Source organism: Acinonyx jubatus, chromosome D1 (genome assembly GCF_027475565.1).
Source record: "Acinonyx jubatus isolate Ajub_Pintada_27869175 chromosome D1, VMU_Ajub_asm_v1.0, whole genome shotgun sequence".
Taxonomy (NCBI): Eukaryota; Metazoa; Chordata; class Mammalia; order Carnivora; family Felidae; genus Acinonyx; species Acinonyx jubatus.
In genome coordinates, this window is record NC_069390.1 from 46,368,644 (window position 1) to 46,393,066 (window position 24,423).

Consider the following 24,423-nt stretch of genomic DNA (forward strand, 5'->3'; position numbering starts at 1 on the left):
AATCAATATACAACTGACAGCAACAGTCTCTTCCATCCATGTCAATTGGTACTACTCTAGAGTTACAGAAAATTATCGAACACATAAAGTTTTTTCAGAAACAAACTATTATTTTCTTGTGATGTTTATTATTTATTTTGAAAGAGAGAGAGAAGGGGACTGAGAATTCCAAGCAGACTCCACACTGCAGGCACAGAGATCAAAGTGGGGCTCGAACTCACGAACCATAAGATCATGACCTGAGCTGAAATCAAGAGTCAACGCTTAAGCGACTGAACCACTCAGACGCCCCAGAAACAAACTACTTTTAACATGGATCCTGCTTTAAAATAACATTTCACACTAAATCTTACAAAGCACTAATTTGTTAATCCCATAAGGTATCCTGACAAATACCTATACATACTAAACTGATTTTTGTCAGAACCTCATTAGACTCAAAAATTTGTTTCTAGTATTTGTACTCTGTTACATGTTTCAGTTTTCAAAACACTAAGAATAGCAGTATATTCATACCAGCAATATTTCAGGATATAAAAGAACCTGTCAAATCAAACAATCATTTAGGATTTGTGCAAACACATAAAGATATTTAGGGGCACTTGGGTGGCTCAGTTGGTTGGGCGTCCGACTTCGGCCCAGGTCATGATCTCGCAGTCCGTGAGTTCAATCCCCGCGTCGGGCTCTGTGCTGACAGCTCAGAGCCTGGAGCCTGTTTCAGATTCTGTGTCTCCCTCTCTCTCTCTGACCCTCCCCCATTCATGCTCTGTCGCTCTGTCTCAAAAATAAATAAACGTTAAAAAAATCTTTAAAAAAAAAAAAAGATATTTAGCTGACAGGTCATAATCAGAACTGTAACCATACTGACTAGTACATTTAATAACTAAAATACAATTTCATCTCATCAATAACTATTTATTGGACAACAATAAATGTGCTGGCTCCTAGAAAGAATATAGGATGCAAGCAATAACACAATGAAGGTATCAACAAAAATGATACCTACTGCACATTTATAGAGTGCTTATTATATGCAAGACATGTATTAACTCATTTCATGTTCCCAACAACCCTAGGAGGTAGTTACTAGTATCCTCATTTAACTAAGGTACCAAGAAGCTAAGTAACTTGCCCAAGGTCACAAAGCTTAGTATTTAAACCCGGGCACTCTGGCTGTCATCTCCTGACTTAGAAGAGTTTCTAATCTAATAAAGGTATTAACGCAGTAACATGTAACTTATAATAAGGGGGTATAATTTTCAAATGCCAAAAGATACAGTGCAATGGGTTTCAGGGTTAGGGAAATGCAATCTGGTTGAAAGAGGAGAATCAGGACGGTTTCTTGTAGGAAGTAAGAGGGGCTAGATTTTGCTGGTAGGATACAATTTTAAAAGGATGTTTTTCAAAAAACATCAAAATTCAAGACATATATCTCAGTAATTTTCATAAAAACAGTAATCTCTCAACAGTGGGCTGTAACAAGTTTTATGTAAATGAAAATATTCATATCCATGGCTACTTTATGTATGCACGGTTCAGTTTGGTCCTACTAAACAAAAGAATACAGCAGTAGTTATTGCTTCCACACCTAGAGATAAAGTAAACAGAAGTATGCAGTAAGACAGAAAGAAGACCTCTGTTTACTTACACTACACTTATATCCACCCCTTCTTCCACCATATAAATACCAAATAATGCTCAGGAGAAAGGTGTGCTCTTTAAGAATCCTGATGTGGAGGATTATGTCATTTTTGCTAATCATTTGCCATCACTGCCAATCACAATCATTTTGCCCCAGAGACTTTGTACAATGGAGAATGTTTGTACAAAATTAGGTTTTAAGCTAACAGTATCTGGACAGAACACTTTAAAATCTGTGTAATAAACCACACACACACACACACACACACACACACACACACACAACACAAATAGGGTGCCTGGATGGCTCAGTCAGTTAAGCATCTGATTCCAGCTCAGGTCATGATCTCATGGTTTGTGGTTCAAGCCCCACAACGGGCTCTGTGTTGACAGCTCAGAGCCTGGAGCCTGCTTCGGATTCTGTATCTCTCTGTCCCTCCTCCACTCACACTCTGTCTCTCTCTCTAAATAAATAAATAAACATTTAAAAAAATGAATCCGTTTTAAAAGTAGATGTCTTCTGGAACCTTAATTTATAATAGATATTTAAATATACAATTTAATGCTATGTTTTTCACAACACCCTATTTTCAATACAATTTTTTCTTTCCAAGTTGGGCTACCATGGTACTCTAGTACCCCAGAAATGTACTGGCTCTCTCTCTTCCATTTCAGCAAAAAATTGTGGTACCTCAACACTAAGATGCAAAAAGTTTATGTGACTAATCAAAAGAAATGGAAAATAAAAAAGAGGAAACCCTAAAAAAGTACTTAAATAGTAGTTTTCATGTAAAATCCAAGTTCACCCATTTAAAACTCCCTAGGAACCAGATGATAAAAAAGTACTTCATACTATGCACTCGGCAGGGCACAGAATTGACACATGAAAGCAAACAACTCATCTAGGAACAGCAACTAATACAGTCAAATGTGGCTAAAACAAAACTGGCCTGGGCAGAAGACAAAAACATTAAGTTAGGAATTTAAAGAGGATAGACTGATTAAAGAGGTTAAAGAGGATAGACTGATTACATATAAGCATTTAACTCTGCAGCTTCTCAAGATATTGCTAAAATAAGAGTAAAGAAATATTTTGGAGAGCCTAAACCTGTAAGAAACCAGAAACATGGTTTTAGAAACCAGAAAGCAGATCAAATGGTAATGACTCTACATTGAAGAGGCTGAATTCTACATTAGCTTAGAAGAAAACCAGACACCTGGTTTATATCAGATTTACATTTATACCAAAAGACCTCCTATACTCCCAGAAGTGATGTTTCCAGGGTTGAGGCAGAGAAAATATACCATGGGCTGAAGCATAATGTGGTGCCAGAAAGTAAGTTAAGTGCTCAAAAAGCAAGGATGAACACACCAATGCCAACCAGAAAGAGCTTCCCTGGCCAAGACTGGAACAGCTTAAAAAACAAAGCAAATAAAATAGTATTGGGTTATAACTGAACGAATACAATAAATACCCAGAAGTCTGTATCGATATAAACATATAAGTAGATATATGGAGAATAGGGATAACTCTTCTTCACAGAATTCCAATGAATAAACACAGAAATAATGAGGAAAATAGAAAATTGCTATTAGAATGCACCAGTAATAAGACAAGATCCATACATGGATGCTAAAAATTAGTAGGCAGAATAAGTTTAAAAAGAAACAAGATAACTGCATACTCTCCAATATTTAATAATTACTAAAGAGGAAAATAGTAACTTTACAAGTGGAGAAACCCAGCAGACACCATACCCAAGAGATCAAGGTTAACGCATCACTAGCAGTACATCATATTCCCCAAGACCTCCCATATGATGTACTGAGGACACATCACATCTGTAATATCCCTCTCTTTAATTCCTAACCTCATGAGAGAGGTCATAAATCATGAGAAAATGTCAGACAAACCCAAATTAAGGGCCATTATACAAAATAACTGTTCAAAAGTGTCAAGGTCAATGAAAGAAGGAAAAGGTGAGGATCGTCGCAGATAAAAGGAAACTAAGGAGACGAGACAACAGAATGCAGCATAGGATCAAGAATTTGGATCTTGGAACAAAAAAAGCCCATTAGTGGAAAAACTAGTTAAATCTGGTTAATTTCTTACTTTTGATAAGTGTTCATAGTTACATAAGATGTTAACATGAAGAGAAGCTCGGTGAAACGTATATGAGAATTCTCCAATCTTTTTCCAACTTTTCTACAAAAAAACTTTAAAGGAAAATGGGAGGGGAAAAAAAAACCCTGAAAGGCACAGAAGCTGGCATTTTCAGACACCGTGGGAATAAGGGTGGGGTCCAAACTAGAAGAACAGATTGAAATTTAAGAGGCAGTGAGAACCCCCAGGCCCCTCTTTTACTCCTTGACCCTCCCTGGCAAAAGGCCAAATGACCTCAGAGAGCACGAAACAGGGTGTCTCTGCACTAGAGGACGCCAGGCTCAAATGAATGTGAGGAATGCCATACTGAAACCTGGAGAACAAATGAAAATGTATTTACATTCTTTTACATTCTTAATGATTTTCCTACTCAACTCCCAAGCTTGTCCTCTCCCGGCATAAGATCAGAAACCTTTTCTGGGAAATCAGTCCAGCACAAGATAGAAGATGTGTCATTGGTAATCTGCAAGGAAGTTATTCAACTATATCCCTCTGCAGGGAAAATCATAATCACCCACTTGTAGGGCTTCTAAGCTTTTTAAGGCACCTCTTTTAAGAGCTGACTTGGAAGGATCACCAGCCATCTCATATGAAAGACAAAGCCCAAGCAAATAAACACAAAAAGGAAATCTGGAGGAAAGGGGGAATACGCAGAGAGGAAAACTATACTAATTTCCCAACAGGGATAAGAGAAGCATTGCATCCACAAGTCAGAAACGGAATATTTAAAATTTTTTCAGGAAAAATAAAAAGAGTGCTTGGAGATTATAAATATGATGGCAGAAATAAAACCTCAGTAGAAGAACTGTAAGATAAAAGTTGAGAAAAATTTCCCAGAAAGCAAGGGGAAAAGAAATATAAAATAGATGAACACAGACAAGAAAATTAGAGAAAGCAGTCAGTAGGCCCAATGACTAAACAACAGGAACTCAAGAGAGAACAAAGAAAACCAATGGAGGAAATGAAAAAAATACATTTAAGGAAATTTCCCAGAACTGATGAAATACATTTCTGAACGAATAAGACTACCCTGAACTCAATAGAAGTGGATTATAAAAGACCTATACCTATTCCCGCACATAATACAGGAATTTCAGAATTGTAGGCAAAAAGATTCTCTAAGCTTCCAGAAAGGAAAAAGAAAGTTTCAAAATAGTGGGAAAGAATCTCCTAAACATCTGATGCCTCAACAGCAACACTGAAAAAAAGAAAACAGCGGAGCAATGTTTGCAAAATTCTGAGAGAAAATTTTTTTCTAACCAAGAATTCTCTGTCCAACCAAACTCTATAAAGCAAGAGAAAAGAAACATTTTCAGGCATGTGAGGTCTGGGAAAAATTGTATCTCATCCAGAGACCACTGCTAAAAGTGGTCCTCCAAAATGAGAAAACAAGCAAAGAAAGAAGACATCAGATACAGAACGAGGAGACCCAATACAAGAGAGACCTGAGGGGGTCTACTAAGATGACAGTAAAGGCAAATCTAAGACAACAGCTGCAATTCAAAAAAATGTAAATAAAAAATTAGTAGGTTTGAACAAAATAAGACGAGATTTACACACTTGAGAGAGAGTTTGGACTAAATCACAGTTTCTCAACAGTGTCACTAGTGACACTTTGAGCCACATAATTCTTTGTTGAGGATGTCCTGTGCAGTATAGGATGATGTTTGGCAGCACAGCTGGCTTCCACTACTAGATATCAGTAGCACACTCCCTGCCCTCCTTCCACCCACCCAACACCGCCAAATGTCCACTAGGTTGTCCCCTGTTGAGAACCCCTTGGCTAAATGAAGTACACAGAAAACTAAACAAAAGCCAATTTAAACAAAAACAAAAACCATTAACTCAGGGAAAACAAGATGTACTAGAAAGGAAAATAATCACAGCAAACTACAGGGCTCAACTATGAATAGCTTATAGTCACATTGAGTACTGATGTAACCAAAGTACTTGCAATATGACAATACCGGGAAGATTAAGCAGGATTGAGAAGTGTGTCTCTGAGTGGCTGGGGAGAGCAGTGAACCGTATCTTCCACTGTAAGAAGTCAGTAGATAATGCCTTAAACTGAAAAACCAAGAAGGAACACTACTAGCATGCTATTTTGAGATATGGAGATAAACATCAAAAAAATGAGTTGAAAGTGGTTGTCTTTGAAGAGCCTGAAATAAAAGGGAAGGAGAATTTGCAAACGACTATGTTTTGTCAATAATCTTGCAGAACTATTAAACTCTTTTAAATGTGTGCATGTATAACTTTGATAAAAATTAAACTTAAAAAAAATCAACTGAAGCTGGATTATGAAGTACTTTCACTGGTGAAGGCTGTGCGTGCAGACTTAGAACCAAACAGCTTTATAACTTTGAGCAAGGTCCTCAACCTCTTTAAACCTTACCTTCTTCATCTATAAGATAATGAAAAACAATAGCTGTCTTAGAGGGCTCTTACAGGAATTAAATAAGATAACATATGTAAACTGTTTAGCATAGTGTCTGGCACACAGTGTTTATAAACAATACCTATTATTCACTTGGCAATCAGAGGGTAGTAACTATAAACTTTCAAAGTAAGTAAATCATAAATTCACCTGTTTTAGAAACTAACTGACGTTGTGGAGAGGACAGCTTAGGAAAGAGAACAGCCTACAGGTCAAAAAAAAAAAAAAAAAACCAAAAAACACCACTTAGCAGGAATACATTTGAATGAGAAAACAGAGGCAGAGCCACAAAGTGAAAAGTAAGGATACAAGTGATGAACTAATTTAAATATAAGAAAAAGGAAAAAGGAGAAGTCAAAAAAAAATCTCCCAACTTAAGCAAATCAATAGATGCTGACAACACTAACTGAACAGAACAGGAAAGAAAAGTGTTGAGAGGAGAACATGACGAGAGAGATAGAAAAGATCTTGATATTACCTACATTCAATTTGTGGGTCTTAAAGAGTACAACCAACTAGAGATATCGAGTATGCAGGTGGAAATGTGAATCTAGAAGAAGAGAGGTCAGGACTGGAGACAGAAATGGGTATATTACAATGAAACGCTGAAGCCACGCAAGTGGATCAGATTACTCTGTGGCAAATACACAGAGCAAGAAGAGAGGGAAAAGATAAAAATCAGCATAAAAAACAATATAATACCAAAAATTACCTCAAAAACTACAATTAGTTCATTTAAATTTCTTTTTTTTAGTACTGTACATGCCCATTGTTGAACTATGTAAAGAAAATCTAAATATAGCTCAATGATCCAGATATCCAAGAACAATAATTATTATTTTAGAGTATTCCTTCTAATCTTTAAGTGCGCATAACCCTAAATTGTCCATTCTTTCCCTGACAAATTTGGAATCATACACAACTGCATTCAGTTTTTTTGCTTTAGTAAGTGGACATTTCCCCAATGGTGTCTGAAATACTAATGATTTTTATTAAACACTCCAATATATGTAAACCACGGTTGTTACTTGACATAACTACCAAACTGCCTTTTACTGGTAAAGGAAAATCAATACTCCAAATATTTTTTTTAAAGGCTAATTTTTAAAGAACGGCCAAAACCAAGAAAGATCATCGCAGCATATTTCCTCAAGTAATTAGGAAACATAAAATTAAAAGAATATTCATTTGACATTGACCGTAGTAAATACTGATGGATTTTATTAAATACCAGATAATAGAGGGGTGCTTGGGTGGCTCAGCCAGTTAAGCGTCCAACTCTTCGTTTCGGCTCAAGTCATGATCTCACAGTTCGTGAGTTTGAGTCCAGCATTGGCTTCTGTGCTGACACAGCAGAGCCTGTTTGGGATTCTCTCTCTCTCTCCCTCTCTTTCCCTCTCTCTCTTCTCCTCCTGTGTGCTCCCTCTCTCTCAAAAATAAATAAATGAATAAAAGAAAAACAGGTAACAAATAAAAAATAAGTTGTTTTAATGATTTGGGAGTTCTCAGGGAGCCTGGGTGGGTGGCTCAGCTGGTTAAGCATCTGACTTCGGCTCAGGTCACAATCCCACTGCTCGTGGGTTCAAGCCCTGCGTCCAATTCTGTGCTAACAGCTCTCAGCTCACAGCTTAGAGCCTGGAGCATGCTTCAGATTCTGTCTCAATCTCTCTGTCCCTCCCCGGCTCAAGCTCTCTCTCTCTCTTTCTCTCTCTCTCTCTCTCTCTCTAATATAAACAAAAACGTTAAAAAAAAAATAATGTTTTGAGGGTTGTCAATATCAATGGTCTTCATATAAGACCTCATATGTGAGGTCACTGTGAAGCTCAAATGAGGTAATATATACAAAGCACATATAACAGCATCTGACATACAATAAATGTTCCATAAATATTGGTTATTACTATCGCTACCATTAGTTCCATATAGAAGCAGTAGTTACTGCATGGAAAAGAGACAGAAAGAAATGCACTGAGATATGAAACTAAATACTCTTTAGTCTTTTCTTTCACTTTTCCATCTTCCCTACATTTATACACTCTGGACATCACTTTAAGTACTATGGTTAAACCATTAGTAAATATGTACCTTATCCTTAATTACACATAAGACACTTGAGGGGAAAAATGAATCTCTCCTATTTCCTCTACACATTCCTTACATGTCACAGTACAGTAATATGCACAGTGAGGACTCAATAAATATTAGTGTCACAAATCCTTATAAAGAAGGAGAATAATAAAAGCAACAAAGCAATAAATAAAAATTGGGATAATAGTAAAAGCAAGAGATCTGAAAGCCAATATTAATACAATTCAAAGAGATAGAATAGAATGAAAAAGTGAGGTGAAAAGCTTTACTGTTAACCACAATGAACAGATCACACTCTCTTTGCTCTTCTCTAGGTACAATAATTTAGGAGGCATACTAAAAACACTGGACTGTGTCTAAAAGAGAGCAACTGAGAAAAAGTTAAAGAACTGAGGACGCTCAGATTGTAGAAAAGAGGACTGACTTCCTACTTCCCTCTCACATCTTCAACAATGAGAAAAAGCTATCCTATGGGAAATGATTTAGGATTTCAAAGGCAATCATCAAAAAATGGCAGGTATAGAGGTCTAGACTTCTTTCAGCTCAAAAACTTAAAATAACATCTTTTCTAAGGCAAAGATGTTATCAGAGATTAGTCATGAAAATGTTCAAGCAAAGGTTGGAAAACAGCTTGCCAACGGTGCTGTGGAAAACATCCAAGTAGGGGATAATTGGTTAGAATTCTAGGTTTCCTTACAACGCTGTCACCACATCAACAAATATTACTGAATATATGTTCCAGAAAGGATACTGTCCTAGACCTATAATGTATACAAAAACAGAAAACTGAGAAACACACACAAAGATCTCTGCTGCCAAGGAATTCATAAAAAATAATATAAAAATGTGGGGGCACCTGGGTGGCTCAGTCGCTTAAGTGTCTGACTTCGGCTCAGGTCAGGATCTCATGGTTTGTGAGTTTGAGCCCCACATCGGGCTCTGTGCCAACAGCTCAGAGCCTGGAGCCTGCTTCAGATCCTGTGCCTCCTTCTCTCTCTACCCCTCCCCTGCTCGCACTCTGTCTCTCTCTCTCTCAAAAATAAACAAACATTAAAAAATAATAATATAAAAATGTATATTACAGTTTGAGACCATAATAGATGTCACCAAGCACTATTCATTAGTTGCCAAATGAATTCCAGTCATATGTAAAGGTCTCCTAAGAAGGAGAAATCCCTAAGGTTAAAATGGTCATAAAAAGATTTTTACAATAAATGAGCTATGGGGTGTTTAAGGAAAAATGTATACAAAGAGTCCGAACAAAGAAGTAGCAAAGAGGTGATAGTACAAATAGAAGTAAAAAGCAAGTTACAGAGAAACCCGTTTGGCTGCATTAAAAACTTGTTTCATGGGAGAAGCGATAAGCTGAAAAGGAAGGTTGTGGCCAGAATCAACTGTACTAGGCCTTGAATACAAAGCTAAGTAGTTTCAAATTTATCCTGTAGACAGCATCTATAGTAACTACTCAACTCTCCTACTGCCACAGACAACAGTAAATAAATGGCATGGCTGTGTTCCAGTAAAATTTTATTTATAAATACTAAATGTGAATTTCATATATTTTCATGTGGCACAAATTATTCTATTTATTTTTTTACAATAACAGCCATACAAAAACGAGCTACAAGCTGGATTTGACCCACAGGGTTTACCAATACCTGTACTACACTAAGCTGCCTTCTTTGGAGTGGTCTACGATACATTTGTCCTGGAGCTTCAGGGATGAGAATAATATATTATTCATTCAACAACTACACACATGCATGAATGCACACACCCAACCAAGATCTAAATCTAGTAGAGGTAAGAGGTTCCCCATACAAAGGTCCTAAAGACAAAACGAAACAAAAACAGAATCCTCTAGATTGTTGATAATAAGCCATTAGAACCAAAGCAAGTTTTTTTTTTAATTCTACAATTTATTTTCACATAGCAAATTTATTTAGTTACACACTACTCTTCCAGACCCTCCAGGTTACACGGAGGGATCTATAAATTAGAATATAATCAAGGAACAGTGCAGGGATGTGAGTTCCAGTCCTCACCCTCTAATTTACTCATGTGATCCTAAACAAGTCATTTTCAATCCTCTGGCCCTATGTCCTCATCTCTAAAGTAAAGGGATGTAAGTTACTAGATGATCACTATACTCTCCCTCAGCGTTAGCACTGTATAATTCTATTCCTACTACAAAGACCAGACAGGAGATGACAAAGACAGAAGTGATAATTAAGGACACAGAAAAGGCATTGACTAAATGAGCAGGCAGATAAGACAAACAGATAGGAAAAAAAACAAAAAAGTACAATATCACCAAAAGCAAATGCAACAGAACACCCAAGGAAGAGAAGCAAGTAAGAAGAATTCAGAAAGAGTATGGCTATCAAAAAAGAACTAGGTAGCTAGCTAGCTTAAAAAGGCAAGAACTTCAAGTGACAGTCTTAAGATGTGAGACTACTGTGCATGCTTCCAGGAATCATGAGAAGAGCCAGGGAAAAAGAACAGCCTGAAGATGAATCTAGATGATGGGGGGTTGGGGGGGAAGGCATATGTTCCAAAAAATATAGAAGAAGAAAAAACTGGGATGTGCTTGAAGCCTTAGGTAAAGGAGTTAGTCTTAAAGGAGAGGAAATTAAAATCCAAACTTTGGTAAAAGCAGCATTATAGTATCAGCTTTTACACAACAGATAGTTTCCTGTGAAGTTATATATCCATAACGTGTTTTTTATACACCAATCAGGGAAATCTGATGTTGCATTTTCTTAACGTTTCACCTATATTATATTTTTCTAATGGTCAAAAAATTAAGAAAGGACGAACTTTGGTTTTTGTAAGAATGAAAACTGGCAGTATGTACCTCTAAAAGAAAATGCATGCTGTATCTTTCTTATAGCAACTATTACTTCGATCCTTGCATAAGAGTTACTTAGGTAATAAGGTACCTCTCCCCTACATGAAGCTCAAGGAACATTACCAGCGTTCTCTTTCTTAGTAGCTTTGAAAGCTTCCAAGGCAAGAATTCTGATTAATTTATCTGCTTAGCCACTTTGCAGAGTTTGTGATGTTCGATGAATAAATACTGACACATGATACCGGAGTTTTTAAAAAACTGTGCTTGCAAAACAATATCATCTGACAAAGTTAGAAAAATATTTTTATCATAAATAACTCTAATATCACTTTTGCAGTGTCAGAGCTTGCTTAAGTAACAACCAATTGCTACAAAGCAACTAAAAAAGCAAAACTAAGAATTTTTAAGGAACATCACTTACAAATACCAAGATTCTACACAGCTCATTTCAAAAAGACACTGCCTCTATTTAAGGTATATGAGAATAAAAATCCAAAGCATTAGCCTGATGATTAACCAGATAAAAATACACATTTGGATACGCTGAAGATATTTATAAAGCCAACAGAGATACTATTAATATGTTGAAATTCACTGGCCAGTGCTGGATTCTACCATTAACCTTCTACTACTATTCAAGAGAAGCCAAGATGTCAAGGCTTCTCATATCACTTGCTTTTAAGAATTCAAGAAGTCACCCAAACTAGCATACACAACCCAACTACAAAAAGTAGTTCAGCTCTCCATATGGTAATGTTCGGCTATCTCTTACCTTTACATGAAAGTCACATTAACTTTTTCAACGATCTTCGATAGGCCCCATTTAGGCAGGCCAACAGTATTTACCGAGTAACAGGAGTTCAAAAAAGTCCTAACAGTTAACTCTGTCCTCCCACAGATCTCAAGTTGGGTGTAGATTTCACAAGCCCTGAAAGCTACACACTGCCACTGTCAAAACCAGAAGAAGAAGCACCGTCACCCTGTCGTGCCCATTACCAACTGTTACAGAATTTTGTCTTCAAAATTACGTTGGCTCAACATGTTAAATAAGTACTTAAAAGGCCACTTTCTTCCCCCAAAGCTGGACCTGATCCCTTCCACTCCGCTCCTTTATTTGTCCAGCCCGACAAACGCGAGAAAGGAGGTCTCGACTCCCCAGGCCCCTTAGATCCAGTGAGGTCTCCCAACTGCTCACCGCACCCACCGTACAGCCCCCACCACACACCTCCTCCTTCCCTCACAGCCAGGCCCGCACAAGAGCTGGGCCCGCAGCCGACCCCTCGCCCGGGCCTGCTCTGCCTCGAGCGGACGCAGGCCTCGGGCCTAGCCTCCTCCGCTGGCCCCTCACCTCTTTCGGGACCAGTTGGTTCTCCTCGCCGGGCACCATGGCTCAGACTCCGGCCGCTCCTCTCTGCCCGGCCGGGGGAGGGGGCAGGGTGGTGGCGGTTTTCTAACTCAGGAGAGAATGGCAGCGGCAGTCATCCTCTCCACCGTCTGCGTTCCGGCAACCGCGGAGGCCTCAGACTGGGCCTCAGACACCACCGCGCAGACACCGACCCACGGCTGCTCCGCCGCTGCCGCCGCAGCCGCCGCCGCCGCCGTCGCCTTCGTCGTCGGCCCCTCCCCCAGCCCGCTGCAATCAATGGAAAAATGGCGGCGGCCGCTCTCGCGAGAATTCGGACCGTCGGGCTCCCAGCCCCGCGCCAGGCGCCCAAGGTGCCGAGGCAGCTGTCGTTCGCGTCTAATTACCTCAGCTCTTACTCAGCCCCGGGATGTACAAAAGTGGTTCAGCGGACCTGCAAACGCCTTTCATGGGAGGGATTCTGGACCGTCCATCTCGGGACTCCCCCTGCCGGCAGGGAGAGGGCCAGGCCTCAGAATACTCCATGCCTTCTGGGGCTCTTCGGTCCCGCTGCCCACCAGGGAAAGAGTCGAGCCGAAAACTCCTTCTCTGACCCTACCACCCCCCCAATACGGCTCTCCCTTCCTGTTAGCGGCTGAACTTCAGCCCCTCTTCACATAGCCCTGGCCTCTTTCTGGAAGAGAAGGCGTCACGGGCGGTCTCTCGGCCTCCGCCCTCAGACGCGGCCCCAGCCTGAAGGAACTGCGTTTTCGTTTTCGCCTCTCCCTACCCTCTTGATGGCCCCGGCTCGAGGGACCTCAAGGCCATTTCCTGCGAGGGGAGGCAGCAGCCCTCGTCTCAGAGAAACGTTGTCACTCTCCATGCACCTCCCCCGCCAAACACACACACACACCCTGCATTAGAGGGGCACTCTCCTGCCCCCTTTATGAGAACTTCCTTCTCCCGACAGGTTCAAGTCTGGGACTGAGATCGCTTCTGCGAGTAGGGCTGCGGTTTGAACATACCATCTTCTTTAAGAATGTTTTCAGAGTACTTAAATCTCCTCTGTCAGCATTGTGCTCTGTTTTATACTAAACAAATTAGGCAATAGATATTTTTCCAAATCTCACTCATGAAACCTTACTTTATGAAGCCTCATCAAGGGGTCCCTCGTGAAGACTTCCGTGGGTACAGAGATTTTACACCGTGCTGAGATAATATAATCCTGCCATATTCCTAACACCCACAGCGTTAACTACCTGTACTTGTGCTCTCCAAACTTTTATTTTTAATTTTTTAATGTTTATTTATTTTTGAGTTTATTTATTTATTAACGTTTATTAATTTTGAGTGTGAGGGCCGGTGGGCAGAGAGAAAAGGAGACAGAATAGGAAGCAGATTCCAGTCTCTGAGCTGTCAGCGCAGGGCCCAGATGTGGGGCTTGAACTCACCAACTGTGAGATCATGACCTGAGCTGAAATCAGGGGCTTAATAGATTGGCCACCCAGGGGCCCCTCTCTAAACGTTTTTTGATGCACTCCCCTATTAGCAAAAAAAAAAAAAAAAAAAGTGTGTAAGTCTGTATATTTGTATGTCATATACACATCCTGCTATATGTGACATAAAACGTTTTTAATATGTAAAAAGGATAAGATAAAAATAAACATTTAAAGGTAACTGTAAGAGTTATTTTTTATATTAATGGTAGAAAGAATTCTTGTTAGTCTCACTAAATATATTTAGTGAAAGCAATATGATTGACTGGGTTTCAATGGTTTTTAAAATCTTTAATACCTTCTGAAGCAGTTATTAAATTGTCTGATTCAACGTTCAGGCTATTTCTGTACCTCATTTTAATGGCTGTCATAAGCTGGAAAAACTCACAAAGATATGTAAATCTTAATGAGAGAAGTACATCTTTGGCTGTTCTTACTAATGCAAGTATCCATTTTTATCACTTCCATCCACCAATCATGAAAAGTTTTTATTGAAATTCAACTAACTTTCTATCTTTCCTGATGTCAGCCAGAAAATGTTGCATTTTAAATTAACAAATGGGTTCAGAACTCTTTGGAATTCATTGCTTGGAAGAGTTTTCAATAGCTTAGAGAATTCTGCCTTCAAGTTTTAATGTACATGTGTAAGATTTTTTTAGGGTACTGACCTTGACCTTGTCTTTATTTAAAATTTTGATATTTTGTTCATCATAGATGTTTGCATTAATTTTTAATTTTTAGGGGGCACCTGAGGGGCTCAGTCAGTTAAACGTTCAACTCTTGATTTTGGCTCAGGTCATGATCATGTGGTTCATGAGATCTGTGCTGTTAGCACAGAGCCTGCTTGGGATTCTCTGTCTCCGTCTCTGCCCCCCACTCCAAAAATAAGTAAATTAAAAAAAAAAAATGTTGTAGTAAGATACTATTTATCTTGATTACTGAGGTTGTGGCTGTACTCTTAAGTTTTGCACCAGAGGGGAATGCCTCACCTCACTTACCATTGTCTCAGCCTTAGGTAGCACACAAACCATTTGTATATTAAACTCCTGTAATAGAAATATTTCCAAATCATTGATTTCAAAATGTCCTTCCCACTATTTAATAAGATGGTTTCTGTACAGCTCATGCTAGAAGTAGATATGTCATCTCTCCTATCACCTTTTTTGCTTATGTTTGCATTATTGTCTTCGACTCATGTTTTCTTTCCAGAAATCTTTTTCTAGCTACTTTCATTTTATTTATTTATTTTTAAATAATTTATCTTTTTGCTAGCCTAAATTTTTATTAAATGTGTTAGAAGAGCTAGCAACATTATATTCCCCTACATTAAAGCTTTTTCTATATATTAAATATAATTTGTCAAATTGGTTTCCATTCGACACCCAGCGCTCATCCCAAGAGGTGCCCTCCTTAAGGCCCATCACCCACTTTCCCCTCTCTATTTATTTATTTTTAAGTAGGCTTCACGCCAAGCATGGAGCCCAACATGGGGCTTGGCCTGAGATCAAGACTTGAACTGAGATCAAGAGTCAGTCACTTAACTGATTGAGCCACCCAGGCACCCCTAGCTTCTTTCCTTTTAGTGAGGGATTAGTTTAATGAAATAATAATGTCATTGGTAAATTTTCCTAACCCAGCACACATAAACTGGAATAAATCACAATATATTAAGGAGCGCCTGGGTGGCTCAGTAGGTTGAATGTCCAACCTTTGATGTAGGCTCAGGTTATGATCCCAGGATTATGGGATTGAGCCCTGCATCAAGCTCTGCTCTGAGCGTGAGGGCTGCTTAAGATTTTCTCTCTCTCTCTCTCTCTCTCTGTCTCTCAAAAAAAAAAAAAAAAAAACCACACAATAGATTAAAATGAAAGAAAATGAAAAAAATCCCTGAATTATTTCCCACATTGCATAACTCATAATTTTTACTCATTAATAGTGAGATGCCAGTGTCAATCTACATATTAAATATTCATAAGACTTAGTTTTTTTATGTTTTTAGATAAAAATACCTTTTTTAAGTTCTAATGTTTTCTTCCCATGATCCACCTTCTCTGGTTGTATTCTTCTCTTTGGAGGCCATTGACATGGCTGTACTAAAGCCTGATAGGTTGGCTGTTATGCAGTAAATATTTGTGAAGTATATGAATGCATGAATTGATTAATAAATGAATGAGCAAATATTGATGTCTGGCTACTCTTCCTACTCTTCCCACTCTAAATTAAGTTACTAATATTACATGCATATGTGTTTGTTTATTTTCTATATGGATTTTATGTCTTCATTCCTGAACACTCTGGTGGACACCAAACTTATACATACATCTACCTTTTTGATGACTTGAAACATCTCAAATTTAAATTGACCTGAACAGATCATTTTTGATTTCTGAGCCTCCCCCACCTTCCTCCTGCAACATATGCTCTGTCGGCTCTCTCTACCTCAATAAATAGCACCATCATGAATTCAGTTGATCAAGCCCAAAACTTAAAAATCTTTATTTCACTTCCAATTCATTACTAAGTGCTGTTGCCTCATCCTCTGACATTTACCCCAATCCAACCAGTTCTCTTTATATCCACTACTTCCCATCCTACTCCAATCATTATCTTTTCTTGCCTGGACTACCTAATTGTCTCCTAACTTCTAGAACTCAAACTAGAAGCTCCTACCTTCTATTTCTATCCCACAAAATTCATACTCCACAAAATGTCTAGAGTAATCCTTTTAAAATATATCAGATTATATATAATTCTTAGTTAAAACTTTCTCTTAGTTAAAACCTTTCAAAGATTTCCTGTCCCACTCAGCATAAAATTCATATCCCTTGCCATGGCCTACGAAGCCCAATGCAAGCTAGCCCCTGGCCATTTTGTTCATCTCATCTACCACTCTTCCTTTTATAACAATGACCCAGCCACTCTGCCCTTATTGAAGCTTGTTAAATAAACTAAGTTTACCTCTGCCACAAAGCCTTTCAGTAGTTAATCCCTTTTCCTAAACATTCTTCTCCCAAATCTTTGCTCTTATGTAGTTCCATCTGGTCATTTGGGCCTCTCAAATGTTACCTCCTCAAACAGGCTTTTCATGACCATTCAGTCTAGGCTGATTGTCCTTAATGTTTCCTCTGTGCCTATAAGAGTGCCTGGCACAGGCTTAATAAATTTTTATTGAATTAATGACATTTCTTAGGGGAGACTCACATTTTAAAAAATTGCCAGGACTGGTGTAGGTCAGAAGCTTATAAATTGTTTTGGATTATTTTTCTTGTTCCCTTCACTTTAAAAAGTTCATAATATAACCCCAGTCAAAACATGAAAAAAAAAAAAGCATCAGGCACACCTGGACTGGGGGGACATTCTACAGGATATCTGGCTAGTGTTCCTGAACACAGTTAAGCTTAAGAAAAACAATTAAAGACTAAGAAACTGTCACAGACCAAAGGAGACTGGGGAGACATAACAACTAAATGCAGTGTGGTACCCTGGATTGGATCCTGGAACAGAAAGGGAATATTAATGAAAACACTGGTGAAATAAAACAGATAGTTTGGCTACTAACAATGTTCCAATGTCAGTTTCTCAGTTTTGACAAATGTATGATGGTAATGTAAAGGGGAAACTGGGAGGAGTACGTGTGAACTCTCTCGTTTTTTCTTAGCCACTTTCCTGCAAATCTAAAATTTCCCCAAAATAAAAAGTGCATTTAGAAATGTCCATTGTAATATGTAAGGCATTTCTTTCCTTTCTTTTCTTCTTTCCTTTCCCTTCAAGACCCTTTACAAAACATTTTAAACCATTTTTAAAGCCATATAGTCAAAGTCACATTGTATAATTTAAGAGCTAATGATGTTTACCACTCTAACGGCAACTACCAGTAATACTGTTAAATGTATTCCATAAATGTGAATAGAAATTTTCACCATGACTATGTTTTAATAAAGTTAAAAAGATCTTTTAGTCAGTGTGATATGGCTTTGGACCCCTGTTTTGAGATTTAAGCTCAGACACTTTTCCATATAAGACCTCTCTAAATCTCTTTTTTCTCAAGTAGAAAGCGGACCGTTGGCATTTATCAATTTAACATTTGCAGTTTTGGCCAGAAAGGTCCATGACATATAACCCTCCATATTTGTGCTAGAAAGGAAGTTTAAATTTTATCATTAGCCAGAGTATAGAAGACTGGATAGCTGAGGGGTTGAAAGAATAAGCTGAGAATTGCTTACCTGAATTTGAATCCTACCTCTGTTATTATTAACTGTGTGGTTTTCCTTGAATAGGTTTCTTAAACTTACTAAGCATCAGTTTTATTATCTATAAAATGAGGATAATAATAGCACCACTTTTTAAGGTATATTAAATACAAAGAAAATAATAATAATCATAAAACTGTAACAAGATATTTATTTATTTATTTATTTATTTATTTATTTATTTATATACGTAGCAAGTCCTGTTCTAGGCACTTTACACATATTATTTCATTTAATTATTTCAGCAGCTTTATGCAAAACTACTCTATTATCCCCTTTTTGCAAGTGAGGAACTTGATATATAAAGACTTTGAAACATGCAGCACACTGTCCAGCAAATATGAAACAATCAATATGTACTGGCTATAATTATTCCAGCCCTTGACTGAGCTCCATGAGGGATTATGCAGCCCTAATTATGCCTGGCATATAGGTGCTTTTAAATATTTGTGGAATAAATGAGTAAATAAACCAGTCATTTAGCTAGTGAATAAATCTTGTTAATCATCCAGCAACTGTACGTTGACATAGTTTCTTTATTGCCTACTCTTCTCCACTTAGGTAGTATCTCCATGAGAATGCTTAAAATTTTCTTTTGTAAAAAATGGCTCTGAAAAGAAATTCTATTTGCAATGAAATTGCAAATCTATTCGCAATGAAATTGAAGAAATTAATAAAGTGATGGCTCTTTGCCATGAGATAGGCTCTTTGATTAAGTGAGAGAGTGGAATGTAACCTTAGTCAAAGCCTTATATTTGTGATGGAAATGACATGAATAAAGAAGCAAGAAGAAACAATTTTGAGAAACTATGTTCAGTGAGTGCTTCCACCACTGGGGTTAAAAAAAAAATTCCTCAAATGAGTAGAAAACCCAGTAAACACTGAAAACATGAGTAACTCTTGGTGTAAAGATAAGAATAGGAAACATGATGCTCAGGAAAATGTAATCCAAGAGAGAGCTAGGAGCATATGCAAGTATTTTATGAAGCAATTAGTGAAGACGTTAGTAGAACTCTCAACCCACTTTGGCCTCAAAGAGAGATGGGTTCAAGGACCTGACATAGCATTTTCCATTGATATAAACTAAAAAAAAAAAAAAAAAAAAAAAAGTCATTGCCAAGGAAGTGCTTGCCTCTTTCTGAGCTGAAGATGTTTATAAAATAAAAGGTTTATGGGTTAGTGTCTTCAACAGCATAAAAAGAGGCTCACACTAACAGAAAGTGCCTTACAAATATATCAAAGGAAGAGACACAAATATCAGAGCTTAATGAAATCAAAGAAAACTGACCATGATTCATCCTAGCTTCCTCTAGGTGTCTACAAACCCTTAAATTTCAAGGTCCAAAATAAGGAGGAATCCAATAAAACAAAGTTGGAGTCACGGTGTTAAACCTTTGAATCATTTCATAAGATCTTTGTAATAGTGTAGTGCTTACAAATTTGGTGTTTGAAGACATCTCAGTATTCTTCAAGAATATCAAGTGTTCTTTACAGTAATTACTAAATTGTGAGGATTACACATAATGTATACAGAGGTGAATATTTTATAATAATGTTGTCATGGAACAAAAACAAAACCCAGAGTTTTAAGGGAAAGATGGTAATTAAATCTTTTCAACTTGTGTGTAGCAAAATGTTAATATAAATAATGTCAAGAGACAAAATATTAGCTGGAAGAATATTTGCACCAAATATAAGAAATGGCTAATCTCCTTAATATAAAAGAACTCTTATAAATCAATAAGGAAAAGATGAACAACTCCTGTATAAAAGAGAAAAAAATGGCATTTCATACAAAAGGGATATACAAATTGCCAATAAACATCAGAAAAGATGCTCCACCCTACTCATTATTAAAGAATTGCAGATGAAAAAAACAAAATGCTCTTTTCACTCTCAGATCAGCAAGATTTATGGGGAAATAAGAACTCATTTACATTTTCTAGAATATGAATTAGTGTAAACTTCTTTGAAGGCAATATGGCAATATGTACATCAAAATTATGTACAAAATGTACACATCTTTATACCCCGCAGTTCTATTTCCAAGATTATCCTACTGTACAAATGAATAAAGATGTAAGGCATACCCCAGAGATACTGCAGAACTCAGACCACCACAATAAAGCAAACATCTCATAAAAGCAAAGGAAATGAATTTTTTGGTTTCCCAGTGCATATAAAAGTTGTATTTCTACTATACTGCAGTCTAGTGAGTGTGCAGTAGTATTAAGTCCAAATAAAACCCCCCACAATGTACATACCTTAATTAAAAAATACTTTATTACTACAAAATGCTAATCATCATCTGAGCTTTCAGTGAGTCCTAATCTTTTTGCTGGTGGAGGATCTTTCCTTGATATTGATGGCTGCTCACTGACCACAGTGGTGGTGGTTGCTGAAGGTTGGGATGGCTGTGGCAATTTGTTACAATAAAACAACAGTGAGGTTTGCCACATTGGTTGACTCTTCCTTTCACGAATGATTTCTCTGTAGCATGTGATGTTGTTTGATAGCATTTTATCCACACTGGAACTTTTCAACTTTGTAGTCGATCCTCTCAAGCCCTGCCTCTGCTTTATCAATTAAGGTTATGTAACATTCTAAATCCTCTATTGTCATTTCAACAGTCCTCATGGCCTCTGCACCTCTGCACCGGGAGTAGATTCCATCTCAAGATGGAATCCTGCTTCTCAGGAAGCAATTTCTCATCTGTTAAAGTTCTCTCATGAGATTGCAATGATTCATTCACATCTTCAGGCTCCACTTTAAATTCTTGTTCTCTTGCTATTTCTACCACATCTGCAGTTACTTCCTCCACTGAAGTCTTGAACCCCTCAAAGTCATCCATGAGGGTTGGAATCAACTTCTCCCAAACTCCTGTTAATGCTGATATTTTGATTTCTTCCCATGAATCACAAAATGTGTAATGGCATCTATCATGGTGAATCCTTTCCAAAAGGTTTCAATTTCCTTTGCCCCGTTACATTCAAGGATCACTGTCTATGACAGCTATAGCCTTATGAAATGTATTTATTAAACAATAAGGTTTGAAACTTGAAACTACTCCTTGATCCAAGGGCCAAAGTTGTGTTAGCAGGCATGAGAATCACATTAATCTCATTGTTCATCTCCATCGAATCTCTTGGGGAACCAGGTGTGTTGTCAATGAGCAGTGATGTTTTGAAAGTGATCTTTTTTTCCTGAGCAGTAATTGTCAACAGTGGGCTTCAAAGATTCAATAAACGATGTTGTAAACAGATGTGCTATCATCCAGGCTTTGTTGTTCCGTTTATAGAGCACAGGCAGAGTAGATCGAGCGTAATTCCTGAGGGCCCCAGGATTTTCAGAATGATCAATGAGCATTGGCTTCAATTCAAAGTCACCACTTCATTAGCCCCTAACAAGAAAGTCAATCTGTCCTTTGAAGCTTTGACACCAGGCATTGACTTCTCCTCTCTAGCTATGAATGTCCCAGATGGCCTCTTTGTCCAATAGAAGGCTGTTTCACCTACATTAAAAATCTGTTGTTTAGAGTAGCCACCTTCATTAATTATCCTAGTTAGATCTTCCGGATAACTTGCTGTAGCTTCTACATCAGCACTTGCTGCTTGCCCTTGCCCTTGTATGTTACAGAGATGGCTTCTTTCCTTAAATCTCATGAACCAACCTCTGCTAGCTTCAAACTTTTCTCCTGCAGCTTCTTTATCACACTCAGCCTACCTCAAATTGAAGAGAGTTGGGGCCTTTCTCTGGATTAGGCTTTGGCTTAAAGAACATTGTGGCTGGTTTGATCTTCTATCCAAACCATGAAAACTTTCTCCATATCAGCAATATGGTTGTTTCACTTTCTTATCATTCGTGTGTTCCCTGGAGTAGCACTCTGAATTTCCTTCAAGAACTTTTCCTTTGCATTTACAACGTAACTATTGCAAGATGCCAAATTTGGGTCTTATCTTGGCTTTCAACATGCCTTCCTCACTAAGCTTAATCATTTCCAGCTTTTGACTTAAAGTGAGAGATGTGTGACTCTTCCTTTCACTTAAACACTTGGAGACCGTTGTATAGTTATTAATTGGCCTAATGTCAATATAGTTGTGTCTCAGGGAATAGGGAGGCCAGGGAATAACTGGTCAGTGGGGCAGTCAGAACACACACAACATTTAACGATTAAATTCACTGTCTTATATGGGCGTGGTTCAATTATAATAACAACATCAAAGATCACTGATCACACATCACCATGATTAATATAATGAAAGAGTTTGAAATATTACAAAAATTACCAAAATCTGATGCAAAGACATGAAGTGAGCAAATGCTATTGGAAAAATGGCACCAATAGACTTCCTGGATACACGGTTGCCACAAACCTTACGTTTGTAAAAACCTCAGGATCTGTGAAGTGCAATAAAGCAAAGCACAATAAGATGAGGCATGCCTGTACACAAATTGATGTTCGCTACAGTGCTGTTTGCAGTAGCCAAAAGCTAGAAAAAGTATGAAAACTTGTCAATAGGATTATGTAAATTATGGTACACTTGTACTATATAACACTATTCGGTTGTTAGAATGAGGTAGAAAATTAAAAATTGATATGAACTCATTGCATCATGGTGTGCTGCCTTGCATCCTGGGACAGAAAAAGGACATTAACAGAGAAACTAGTGAAATCGGAACAAAATCCAGAGTTCAGCTAATACCGCCGAACCAATATTGGTTTCTTATGTTTAACAAATGTATCTAAGTTATATCTTGTGTTCATATTTCATGTCTCAAACTACATACAAGATCCTATTACAAGTTTCTGTAAGCCCCAAATTATTCCAGTATGAAAAGTTTATTTTTAAAAAGTGATCTAGAAAGAAAATCAACATATAATAAATGGGAAAAGAAAAAGCAAGTTGTAGGATAGCATGTATAGCATCTGTATACTAAAAGATGAGGATTATATATGTATATACTACTGTAGACATAGAAATCTCTAGGAGCATATGATCTTATTCTACCAAAAAGAAAGTTTACGGTAGTTCTCTCTGAGTTCTTGGAATTAGAGGTGGTCAATGTAAACATCAGTGTAGGCTGGGCTCTTCTAATCTTCACTTTCACATTTAATCATGCTGTGTTAATTCTTTGGCCACGGGGGCATGTGCATTTTAGATAATTCATTTAAAAAATTGTTTTAATGTTTATTCATTTTTGAGAGAGAGCGAGAGAGATAGAACATGAGCAAGGGAGGGGCCGAGAGAGAGGGAGACACAGACTCCAAAGCAGTCTCCAGGCTCTGAGCTGTCAGCACAGAGCCCAGCATGGGGCTTGACCCCACAAACTGGGGAATCATGACCTGAGCGGAAGTCTGACGCCCAATGATTGAGCCACCCAGGTGTTCCAATGTCTTAGATAATTTGAAAACAACTAGGGGTGCCTGGGTGACTCAGTTGGTTAAGCATCTGAGTTTTGATTTCAGCTCAGGTCATGATCTCATGGTTCATGGGTTTGAGCCTGCATGGAGCTCTGTGCTGCCAGTGTGGAGCCTGCTTGGGATTCTCTCTAACTCTCACTCTGTCCTTCTCCCACTCGTGCTCTCTCTCTCTCTCTCTCTCATAATAAATAAACATTAAAAAATTTAAAAATGACTAATTAAAAATAATGTATGAAAATTAATTAACATGGTGATTGACGCATTATAGATGTTCAGTATTTGACAACTTTTGTTTTTTTAAAAAATGTTTATTTATTTTGAGAGAGAGAGAGTGCAAGCAGGGAGGGGCAGAGAGAGAGGGAGAGAGAGAGAATCCCAAGCAGGCTCCAGACTGTCAGTGCTGAGCCTGATGCAGGGCTTAAATGCACCAACCGTGAGTCATGACCTGAGCTGAAATCAGTTGGACACTTAGACCACCAAGCCACCCAGGTTAAAAAAATTTTTTTTAATGTTTATTTTTAAGAGAGAAAGAGACAGACAGAGACAGAGCATGAGTCGGGGAGGGGCAGAGAGAGAGAGGGAGACATAGAATCTGAAGTAGGCTCCAGGCTCTGAGCTGTCAGCACAGAGCCCGATGTGGAACTCGAATTCATGAACCATGAGATCATGATCTCTGGGCCAAAGTCGGACGCTTAACCAACTGAGCCACCCAGGTACCCCTATTATCAATTT

At 38.0% G+C, this 24,423-nt stretch overlaps 1 protein-coding gene across 2 annotated transcripts in view; it reads right to left on the reverse strand.

Annotated features, from left to right (window-relative positions):
* USP47 (ubiquitin specific peptidase 47) overlaps positions 1 to 12,669 on the reverse strand; it is a 108,066-nt gene extending 95,397 nt beyond the window's left edge. The window contains exon 1 of one of the 2 annotated variants that reach the window (XM_015068720.3): positions 12,530 to 12,669. In XM_015068720.3, the coding sequence (XP_014924206.1) occupies positions 12,530 to 12,568 (39 nt within the window). In that variant the 5' untranslated portion in view covers positions 12,569 to 12,669. The remainder of the gene's footprint in view (positions 1 to 12,529) is intronic. The other variant, XM_015068719.3, reaches the window with a different exon arrangement.
* Between the last annotated feature and the right edge of the window lie 11,754 nt (positions 12,670 to 24,423).